Source organism: Crinia signifera, chromosome 5 (genome assembly GCF_055691185.1).
Source record: "Crinia signifera chromosome 5, ASM5569118v1, whole genome shotgun sequence".
NCBI classification, from domain to species: domain Eukaryota; kingdom Metazoa; phylum Chordata; class Amphibia; order Anura; family Myobatrachidae; genus Crinia; species Crinia signifera.
Genome location: NC_139221.1, coordinates 172885187 through 172897228, shown reverse-complemented (window position 1 = coordinate 172897228; position 12042 = coordinate 172885187). Strand labels below are relative to the sequence as shown.

Below are 12042 nucleotides of genomic sequence, written 5' to 3'. Positions count from 1 at the left end.
ATATGTCACGGCTAACAGGGCCTTCACACGTAGTGTTTTAGGGGCATTTTGTAAGTGATCTCACTAGATTGCTTACAAAATACCATAGTGATAGTGATGCATTGACCTGCACGCCGATATTGCCCAGTGATTAATATCCACCATGTGGGATATTAATCGGTCAGGGCCAGTGTTTGCTGTGTGCTGAGCAATCTTACTGAGCGATCTAGCATCAGTCAGTACGCTTACCTGCATCTCCCCGTGTGTAGGCCCCTTAAGAGGATCAGTTTTGCTCAGCTACTCGAAATGGCTACAAATTAACTGTCTTTTCTTTCATCCTACTACAAACCACCAACCTCGCTATAACACCTAGTTACCTATATTTGTATGCTAAGCAACTGCGTATGATCCATTGCTCAGCCTTAATTGTGTGACTAAATTATCAGTAAGGGGGTGTATGGATTTTATAATTGTAACCTGTAGCATTTCCCCTGTTTTTATGGTGTTGCTTTTTGGAAGCACAATTTACAGTAACTTATCGGATAAAAGCTACAAAGGATTTGCCTTCAACTTAAATTCATTTATTGTGATTGCTCCAGTACAGAATTATTTTGTTGCACAAAAAATGGAAAGGTTTTTGAACACTGGAAAGAAGACTGGTAGTGAAGAAAAGGATGAAGAACCACAGACCAGTGGTGCAGTTGGAAAGAAAAGGAAACATCGCAGATACGACGATTCTTATATAGACATCGGTTTTACATCTGTAGATGTCAACCATGAAGAGCGTCCACAGTGTGTACTTTGCCTGAAGATATTATCAGCAGAAAGCATGATTCCAAGCAAACTAAGACGCCATTTGGAGACAAATCACCCTAACATGGCTAAGAAACCGCGTGATTTCTTCATCAGAAAGCTAAAAGAATTCAAAGAACAAAAAGGCTCATTTTTTAAGCAAGCATCCATACCAAGCAATGCTTTGCTTGCATCCTACAAGGTGGCACATAGAATTGCGATGTGTAAAAAGCCTCACACCATCGCAGAAGAACTGATTCTACCGGCTGCAGTGGATTTGGTTAACATTATGGTTGGGGAATCAGCTGGAAAACTGCTTTCGAAGGTACCTTTATCAAACAGTACCATCAGTCGCAGAATCCAACATATGGCTGAAGATCTACAGGACCAGTTAATTGAAAAAATGAAAGGGAAGGATTTTGCACTGCAACTAGATGAGGCAACAGACAGCAATAAGGATGCTCATCTGATTTGCTACACACGCTTTATAGATTGTGGCAATATTGTGGAAGACCTTCTCTTTTGTAAAACTATAACCGCCGGTATAAAGGCACAAGACTTGTTTCAGATCATTGACACTTTTATGAGTGAAAACCAGTTAGACTGGACAAAGTGCTGTGGTGTCTGTACTGATGGTGGCCGTTCTATGTCTGGCTGTTACGGAGGATTGCAGGCACTCATACGAAGCAAAGCTGCTGATGCACTGTGGACCCACTGCATTATCCACAGGGAAGCACTTGCATCAAGGCATCTGAGTCCTCCACTGAATGCAGTGATGGAAAGTGTATTGAAAGCTGTAAATTTTATAAAGACTCGGCCACAGAAGGCAAGGTTTTTTAGAAAAATGTGTGAGGATATGGGCTCTGAGCACACATCTTTGTTGTACTACTGCAGCTCACGATGGCTCTCCCGTGGCAATGTACTTTCTCGTGTTTATAGATTACACCAGGAACTCTACTCCTATCTTGCTGAGGAAGAACACGAGTGTGCCAATAATTACTTGGATACCGGGTTTTTGTCCAAGTTAGCCTACCTTTGTGATATCTTTGACAAACTGAATGCACTGAATCTCTCACTGCAGGGAAACAACACCCACATTCTGAAACTCTCAGAGAAGGTATCAGCATTCAGGAAAAAATTGTTTCTTTGGAGAAGAAAAGTAAATGAAGACTGTTACGATGACTGTTTCCCCATGTTGCATCAGTTTGTTACATCCAATGATGTTTGTTTGACACATGAACTTAAATCAGTTTTTGAGCAGCACCTAAAAAACCTCAGTGACTGGTTTGAAAAATATTTTCCTGAAAATATGGAAAAGTTTGTATGGATCCAAGATCCATTCAATACTAGCGCCCCAACAGAATTTACTTCTGTAGAAGAAGAAAAACTAATTGAGCTTTCCTGTGACAAGACCTTGAAAGTAAAATTCAGCAGCATGGGACTTCAAGAATTTTGGATATCCATTAAAGATGAATATCCGATGCTCAGTGCTAAAGCACAACAAATCCTTGTTCCTTTTGCCACAACATATTTGTGTGAAGCCGGGTTTTCAGCAGTTGCTGTAATTAAAAGCAAGTATCGTTCAAAAATCAATGTGGAACAGGAAATGAGGGTGGCCGTGTCCAAGCTGATCCCAAGGTTTGAAAAGTTGTGTAGTGCACAACAGGCTCACATATCCCATTAATAAGTGTTGTCATTGTTGATCACTCTTTAATAAATGTTATTGTTGTTTATTTTGTTTGATATTATTCCTGTTAACGAGTGCTGTCAATTGTTCTTTGAAAGAAATCAAATTAAAGAAATATATTTTTTTCTTGAATTTATGTTTATTATTTTTACAAGCAAGCTAATAATAATTTTAGCATTGTTTTATTCCAACTACTTTAAAAAAGGGACAGTTCGGTAATTATTTTGGCTTAGGGGTGCCTTGAAAACGTCATGGAGACCCAAAGGGTGCCTTGGACTGAAAAAGTTTGGGAACCACTGACTTAGACAGCAAATGATACACTGTTTGCCATGTTTTTTTTTTTTAAATCATGTATTTTTATTGTATTTTTCAATGCACATTAATAAAAACATAACAAACCTTGCATAATATAACAAGAAATAAAAAGGAATGTAAAACAAAAAAAAAGAAAAGGAACAAAACACATCAGTTTCAAGTGTGCGTTAGATCAGTTCAGTCATGTCAGTACATCATGCAATACAAAATGTTCAGTATTTGCGCTGACAAGCAAAAATATTATGATCCGTGAGGCATTAGTATAACAGGTGTCAGTAAAGCGACCGGTGTCATAGGTCCCTGTTGTGCTAAGCAGGTCTAGTTTAAAGATTATAGCGGGCTATGTATCAGAATCCTGGATATATAACGGTGAAGACGTCCAAGGGTGCCAGACCTTTTCGAATTTATCTGGGCATTTACGCTTATTATACATAAATTTTTCATGCGAGATAGTAGTGTTAACAAGAGCTATCCACATATAAATAGAGGGTGCGTTAGGACTCATCCAGGCCCTCGCAATACACACCCGGGCAAGCATGAAGAGATTATTCAAATAAATCCTCTGAAATTTGGGGAAAGCCTCCTCCATTCCTAACTCAAAAATACACAAACGCGGATCAAGGGCAGGTACCTGCACTTCAGTACTTCTGATCTTATCAAGCATCTGTTCCCAGTAAGTTTGTAATTGTGGACAACTCCAAAGCAGGTGCCAGAAATTTGCCCCCTCCTCCCCGCATTTGGGACATCCACCACCCGCAGTACCCCCGATTTGCAACAGCCTATGTGGAGTCCAGTAGACCCGGTGTAGAATGTACAATTGGATCTGCTGGAATCTGGCGTATGCCGTGGCTCGCTTAGGTGACCCACACATATGGGACCAGTCCTCATCGTCTAAAGGTCCCAGGTCTGCCTCCCATCTGCCCCGTAGTGCATCTAGTTGACCGACCCCGGCAAAGGTGAGGAGAATGGAATATAGAGCAGAGACCCTCCTTCGGTCAGGGAGTTCACGGACCATCGTGTGGACCGAGCTGTCCGCTAACTCAGGGGTAACACCCCTCCACTGTGTATTCAGCGCATGCCTTAACTGAAGATATTTATAGAAAAAATGCCTCGGGATACCATACGTATTTTGTAACTGATCAAAGGAATGTAGCACACCTCCCTGAAAGAGGTGACCAATCTCAGCGACCCCATAGGACATCCACTCCCTACCCGCCCCCAATTTGCAGAGTTCAGGAAAATCCCTATTCCGCCAAATAGGCGATCTGGAGTCTATGACTCGGTCATCCCTCACCACCCTCGCCGCCAACCAGACTCTGCGAGCCTGCTGTAGAAGATGGGGGAGGGTCACCAGGGGCACCCGGGCCAGTAGGAACTGCAAGGGTGTGAAAGCCAATCCCGCTTTAGCCAAGAGTGCACTAGGTAAATAGCCATAATCAACCGGCACTATCCATTCTACCAGTTGGGCAAGTTGGACGGCTAGATAGTATAGCCTCAGATCAGGGAGCGCCAGCCCCCCATCCCACCGGGACCTGCATAAGGTTTTAGCTGCAATACGAGCGCGTTTCCCACCCCAAACGAAGGTGGTAATACAACGTGTGATGAGCTGGAATTTAGTGGCTGGAATATATACTGGGGAATTCTGCAGAATGTAGAGAAATTTGGGTTGGATTATCATTTTGATTAGATTCACCCTGCCAGTAACCGACAGGGGGAGCGACTGCCAGATCCGAGCTCTTTGTCTTAGTGCGTCTATTTGAGGTGTCAAGTTTAGGGTTATAAAATCTGTGGGGGAGTGGGAGATCTGTATGCCCAAATACTTAAATTGGGTACACCAACGGAGCGGGTAGTTATATGAGGGGGGTTTTGAAACATTGGGAAGTATTGGGAACACCACCGATTTATCCCAGTTAATGCCCACCCCTGAAAAACGGGCGAATTCTGACATTAAAGTGAGAAGGAAGGGGAGGGAGGACGCCATATTGGCCAAGTAGAGTATCATGTCATCTGCATATAACCCAATTTTTTCCTCCCTGCCCTCAATTAGAAGGCCACCCACCCGAGGAGAAGCTCTGATACAGCATGCCAATGGTTCCACCGCAAGGGCGAACAGTAAGGGGGACAGGGGGCATCCCTGCCTAGTGCCCCTACCCAAGGCAAATGAGTCCGTAGTATAACCATTGACCCTAAGTCGGGCTGCTGGGCTGGAGTATAGCAACTTAACCCAGGCCAGAAAGTTTGGCCCTATCCCAAACTTTGACAACACCGCCCATAAGTAACCCCATTCCACCGAGTCAAAGGCACGAGCTGCGTCCAGAGAAACAATAACCGCATCTTCCAGTCCCCCACCGGCCCACTGTAAATAAGTAAACAGGCGACGCAAATTAAGAGCCGTCGATCTTCCCGGCATGAAGCCGGTTTGATCAGCATGCACCAGCTCCAACACGACCGCGTTTAAGCGTGTAGCTAGGAGCTTGGCCAGCACCTTGATATCCGTGGACAACAAAGAGATAGGCCGGTAGGAGTCTGGAGACAGCGGGTCCTTCCCAGGTTTAGGAATTAGAACTATCAGAGCCTCCGACATGGATGGTGGGAGAGAACCCTGTGCCAATAGACAATTGAAAAGCAGGAGTAGTTTCGGGGCGAAGTAAGCTATATGGGTTTTATACAGCTCGATCGGAAGCCCATCTACCCCAGGGGTTTTGGAACTAGGGAATGATTTGATTGCTATCTCCACCTCCTCCAGGGAAATGGGGGCCTCCAATAAGTTCCTCGAGTCATCACCCAGTCTAGGGACAGTTATCTGGTCAAGGTAGTCACCCAACTCCACCGTCGTGTAGTCAGCTCTAGTCCGATATACGGAGCGATAATGGTCATGAAAGACCAAGGCAATTGGGAGAGTACCCTCACACAAAGTACCGTCACTCTGTTTTATACTATGTATAACAGTGGGGGGGAGGTCCCCTCTAGCTAAGTAAGCCAAAAATTTGCCCGTACGGTCCCCCTGGACATAGAAGTCATGCGAACGAAACAATAGCCGTCTTTTAGTTTTTTCAAGCAAGGTTTCATTCCATTTTTTGTGAACGATCTGCCACTCCACCCGGTCCGTCTCCCTTCCCGAGTTCAGGTATCTCTGCTCCATCTCAACACATCGCCTCTCGAGCTCTGTTTCTGTTTTGCGTGTAAAGATTTTTAACTGTGCCACTCGGGAGATCAAGGAGCCCCGTAACACTGCCTTGAACGCATCCCAGACAAGGGGGCTGTTATCCTCTATAGGATTATTTACAAAAAATTCCTCCCATAGTGCTAGCAGTTCGCAGGCAGCTCCCATCTGTGACAACCAAAATGGATTAAATCTCCAAAATCTAGCCCCTCGGGGACAGTCAAGCTCCACCTCCAAATACACCGGCGAGTGATCAGAGATCCCTCGCGGCAGATAGTCAACAGCCGTCACAGATGGTATTAGACGCCTGGAAGTGAAAGCCATATCTATCCGTGAAAAGACTCCATAAGAGCCCGAAAAACAGGAAAAGGACTGAGCAGATGGAAACTTAAGCCTCCAAACATCCACCAGGCCTAGCTCGGACATCAAGCGGGCAAACGTAGTGGGTCCACTCCTCCTAACGTCCCCAGTCGGGCGCCATCTATCCAGGGACTCATCCATCACTGCATTGAAATCACCCACACAAATAATTGGGGATAGGGGAAAATCCTGGACAAAAGTACAGGCCTTGTGTAATATAGTGGGCTGGTAAGGGGGGGGTATATAAATAGCCAGCAGAACGAAGGGTTGCTCGTGCAGGGTACCTGCCAAAAAAATATAACATCCCATTGGGTCTACCTGCACCTTTTGACATTTAAAGCCTGCGTTTTTATGAATAAGGACCGAAACCCCTCTAGAGTTCGGATGGAAGCATGAGTGGAATACCCACCCCACCCAGGGTTTTTTAAGAGCTAGCACCCGGCTGCCAGTCAGATGGGTCTCAAACAAGCATGCAATACCTGGTGAATACGATTTAACCTGATTCAGCACCAGTGTACGCTTTATCCTGTCATTGAGCCCTCTTACATTCCAACCAATAACCTTCACCATGTGACAGTAGTAAGGACAATGACAGGGAATATTCTGTTCTCCTCATTAAGCATCATATAACACCCGCCTCCATGCAGCCTCCGAATCAAAAACATTAGCGATACACACACTTGAAAGACATAAAAATAAATGAAAACAATAAAAAACACAAAACCATAAAGCAAATAGGAAAAATGACCCCCCCCCACCCGGCATACCCACCCCAACATAGGTACACTTATACCCTAACCGTAAACCAACTATGTCTCCTCTAAGGAGCCAGTACTCTAAACCTATATGCCCTTAAGGGGCAGCCCTTACTATGGCCTAAAGAGCATGTAGCTCCTAACCCCAACATTAATATCAGAGAGAGAGGTCAAAGATAAGTAACATGTTATGCCTAATTTCAATGCCACTTAAAACAAAACATCTCTAGCAACCTGCAAAAGAAAGGATTAGGTTGTTAGTGTCCCGTGCAGCATCAGGGAGGGAGGTCCCTCGGGGCCGGCTGTAAATCCGCCCAAGTCGAGGCAGCTTGCGGAGTATCAAAGAAGTGGGTTCGGTTGCCATCAACCACTCGGAGCCGCGCTGGATACATCATGGAGTATTTTATCTGAAGAGATCTCAGCCGTTGCTTCACGCTGGTGAAGTGGGATCTGGCTTTTTGAACCTCCAATGAGAAGTCCTGAAAAGCAGCTACTCGAGCTCCCTCACACTCCATTGGGCCCTTGAGCCTGGCCAGTCTCAAAACTGCATCGCGATCTTTATAGTGGAGAAATTTTGCGATAAAGGTGCGGGGGGGTGCCCCGGGAGGGAGAGGACGGGTAGGGACCCTGTGCGCCCTTTCAACCGCAAACTGTGAGGTAAATTCCTCTCTCCCAAACAGGGAGACCAGCCATCTCTCCAGAAATCCTTCCGGATCAGTGCCCTCTGTTTTTTCAGGAAGGCCCACGAAACGGACGTTATTTCTTCTCAACCTCCCCTCCATGTCTGTCAGTTTTTGCTGACATGTAGTCATACGAGATTCCAATGCAGAGACACGGTCAGGGATGGGGGCACAGGTATCCTCCAATGTTGAAACTCGATGCTCAACCTCCCCAACCCGGTCCCTCAGCTTCTGCATGTCCTGCCGGATAAATGAAATATCAATCTTCACCTCCCCCACCCTATCAGCCAAGCGTTTTTCAGAGTCCGTAATGGCCTGTAGGAGTTGCGCAAGTGTAACCTGCGGGGGTTCCTCCATCTCAGAAATCGGGGAGGGGGTTCGCTGTGAACTAGGAGCTGGGGAAGAGGCAGAGGAGGTAGGTGGCGCCCCAGGAGCACGTTCGGTTCTGGCAAATCCGGCCAATTTCGCCGCAGCAGCAGCTCCAGACTTGCGGCCCATATGGCAAAGTATCAGGCCCCGTATAGGGAATAGGCACAGTCCATGTAATGTAGCACAGGCAGACAAATAGAGCAGAGAATGCACTCACAAGTCAGCAGTCCACAGGTTCTATTATCCTGATCTTTTAAGAGGGGGGGCTCCCCACTCAGGGGACAGTCCCTTCAGGGTATGGTCAGCAGGAGAGAGTGGTCAAGGGGTGAGGGGAGGGAGGACCGGGGATCTAGGGGGGGGGGGCACAGGGATCAGTCACCCAGCAACCAGGTGTAATGTCCAAGTCCTGCACAGAGGGAACACACAGCCTCTAAACGCTGGAGCTCCAGCAGCCCTCTGCCCCAGCTGCTCGACCAGTCAGCCTGTGTAAGCTCAGCACCTATCACAGTAAATGGCGCCTGTGTCTCCTCCGCCCCCTCCACTCCAGGAACCCCAGAGCGGCCTTATATACTGGTCCAGGGGACCCTCACCCCCTCCGCCGGGTATGGGACCAAATCAGAGGCTCCACTACCCCTCCAGCACGCGCCCCTCACCTCTGAGCACCAGCGCCGGATCCCCGACGCTGATGCCACCTCCAATATGGCGCCGACTGGTCAGTTCCTATGGGGCTGCTCCCGGAGGCCCCTCACAGCCTGGTGGCAGGTGCCGCTTCCACGGAGGAGCTGCGACGGACCCGGTCTCCCCTCAGGTAGCTCTGCCTCCCGCCGCGCGGTCCACACAGCGCCCGTACTCCAAGTCAGGCCGCGTTTCAAGATGGCGCCGGCTGACACAGGACGCGCGGTGATAGCTGGCGCGGTGCAGTCGCCCACCCTTCTCGCCGCACAGGAGCTTCAGGCAGGTAGATCAGGTGCAGGGAATGTTCCCCCAACTGCAGGGTCAGCTTTGGGGTCCCCTCTCTCTCTCTCAGGATGATGCACGGATGCTGTAGGGTCGGGAGCTCAGCAAGTGCACGTCTCACTCCATGCCCCGCTAGGCCACGCCCCCCACTGTTTGCCATGTTTACAAATTTTTATGCACAGTGGTTACAGCATGAAGCGAATGCATGTGAATATACAAAGGTGCATTGCATTAAACAAGTCCACTGAGTGTCCCAAAATGGCCGGCCTGCCTGCTTTCATCCATCAATTGTTCTAAATTTTTCATTACCCAATGAGCTGAGGTGGAGTCTTAGCCAGTGGTACCATCAGGGAGGTGTGTAAAGCACTTTAGGCTAGACAGCCAATCAGCTGCCAGCTTCCATCTTTCAATCAAATACAGCAGCCAATCAGAAAGCTGCCCATTGATCAGCAGGCCCTTTATGACATCACAGAAAGACCCTCAGAACTATCTGTGCATGTCTAATGGCTGGCTGTCAGTTGGGCGGGTGGGTGGCAGAGGGAGAGGATGTCTGTCTTGTTTCTCCCTAAAATTGCGGTTTTTCTGCGTTTACGGGAAAAGTTGAGGTCCGACGCGCAAAAGTGGGGTATCGTAGAAATCACCTTTTAAAGACGCACATTTCTGTCCCCCCAAAAATGGGCATTTCAAATGAGAAATGAGTCCAATGAACAAAATAGGGTGAATAAGTATGTATTTCAGGCGTGAGTTAGCAGGTTATTGGGGAAGTAAGTCCTGATATTTTTGGAGCTTGCAGGGGCCACTACACCATTCAAAATAGGCAGGCTTTAGCATATGCAGTTAGGCCCCGTAGGTTGATTTTAGCTAAATGTGCCCCAAACACTCAAACGGGCTTGTAACTGGGAAGGGAAAATATGGGAAACATGACTTAGACAGCAAATGATACACTGTATGCCATGTTTCCAAATTTTTATGCACAGTGGTTACAGCATGAAGCGAATGCATGTGAATATACAAAAGGTGCATTGCATTAAACATGTCCACTGAGTGTCCCAAAATTGCCGGCCTGCCTGCTTTCATCCATCAATTGTTCTAAATTTTTCATTACCCAATGAGCTGAGGTGGAGTCTTAGCCAGTGGTACCATCAGGGAGGTGTGTAAAGCACTTTAGGCTAGACAGCCAATCAGCTGCCAGCTTCCATCTGTCAATCAAAAACAGCAGCCAATCAGAAAGCTGCCCATTGATCAGCAGGCCCTTTATGACATCACAGAAAGACCCTCAGAACTATCTGTGCATGTCTAGTGGCTGGCTGTCAGTTGGGTGGGTGGGTGGCAGAGGGAGGGGATGTCTGTCTCGTTTCTTCTGAAAATTGCGCTTTTTCTGCGTTTACGGGAAAAGTTGAGGTCCGACGCGCAAAACTGGGGTATTGTAGAAATCACCTTTTAAAGACGCACATTTCTGCCCCCCCAAAAATGGGCATTTCAAATGAGAAATGAGTCCAATGAACAAAATAGGGTGAATAAGTATGTATTTCAGGGTTGAGTTAGCAGGTTATTGGGGAAGTAAGTCCTGATATTTTTGGAGGTTGCAGGGCCACTACACCATTCAAAATAGGCAGGCTTTAGCATATGCAGTTAGGCCCCGTAGGATGATTTTAGCTAAAAAGTGCCCCAATCACTCAAACGGGCTTGTATCTGGGAAGGGAAAATATGGGAAACATGACTTAGACAGCAAATGATACACTGTTTGCCATGTTTACAAATTTTTATGCACAGTGGTTACAGCATGAAGCGAATGCATGTGAATATACAAAGGTGCATTGCATTAAACAAGTCCACTGAGTGTCCCAAAATGGCCGGCCTGCCTGCTTTTATCCATCAATTGTTCTAAATTTTTCATTACCCAATGAGCTGAGGTGGAGTCTTAGCCAGTGGTACCATCAGGGAGGTGTGTAAAGCACTTTAGGCTAGACAGCCAATCAGCTGCCAGCTTCCATCTGTCAATCAAATACAGCAGCCAATCAGAAAGCTGCCCATTGATCAGCAGGCCCTTTATGACATCACAGAAAGACCCTCAGAACTATCTGTGCATGTCTAATGGCTGGCTGTCAGTTGGGCGGGTGGGTGGCAGAGGGAGGGGATGTCTGTCTCGTTTCTCCCTAAAATTGCGGTTTTTCTGAGTTTACGGGAAAAGTTGAGGTCCGACGCGCAAAAGTGGGGTATCGTAGAAATCACCTTTTAAAGACGCACATTTCTGGCCCCCCCAAAAATGGGCATTTCAAATGAGAAATGAGTCCAATGAACAAAATAGGGTGAATAAGTATGTATTTCAGGGGTGAGTTAGCAGGTTATTGGGGAAGTAAGTTCTGATATTTTTGGAGGTTGCAGGGGTCACTACACCATTCAAAATAGGCAGGCTTTAGCATATGCAGTTAGGCCCCGTAGGTTGATTTTAGCTAAAAAGTGCCCCAAACACTGAAACGGGCTTGTATCTGGGAAGGGAAAATATGGGAAACATGACCTAGACAGCAAATGATACACTGTATGCCATGTTTCCAAATTTTTATGCACAGTGGTTACAGCATGAAGCGAATGCATGTGAATATACAAAGGTGCATTGCATTAAACAAGTCCAATGAGCGTCCCAAAATGGCCGGCCTGCCTGCTTTCATCCATCAATTGTTCTAAATTTTTCATTACCCAATGAGCTGAGGTGGAGTCTTAGCCAGTGGTACCATCAGGGAGGTGTGTAAAGCACTTTAGGCTAGACAGCCACTCAGCTGCCAGCTTCCATCTGTCAATCAAATACAGCAGCCAATCAGAAAGCTGCCCATTGATCAGCAGGCCCTTTATGACATCACAGAAAGACCCTCAGAACTATCTGTGCATGTCTAATGGCTGGCTGTCAGTTGGGCGGGTGGGTGGCAGAGGGAGGGGACGTCTGTCTCGTTTCTCCTGAAAATTGCGCTTTTTCTGCGTTTACGGGAA

The 12042-nt window shown here is 46.9% G+C and overlaps 1 protein-coding gene across 1 annotated transcript; it reads left to right on the top strand.

Moving 5' to 3' along the window:
- The first annotated feature begins 604 nt into the window (after positions 1-604).
- LOC146005761 (zinc finger BED domain-containing protein 5-like) lies at positions 605-2455 on the top strand. The gene has a single exon (XM_083145189.1). It carries the CDS (start codon positions 605-607, stop codon positions 2453-2455), a length of 1851 nt encoding a protein of 616 aa, XP_083001315.1.
- Positions 2456-12042: the final 9587 nt, after the last annotated feature.

Bases quoted from the DNA above. Each gene is read 5' to 3' on its own strand.
- LOC146005761 (XM_083145189.1), top strand. From the start codon at position 605: ATGGAAAGGTTTTTGAACACTGGAAAGAAGACTGGTAGTGAAGAAAAG.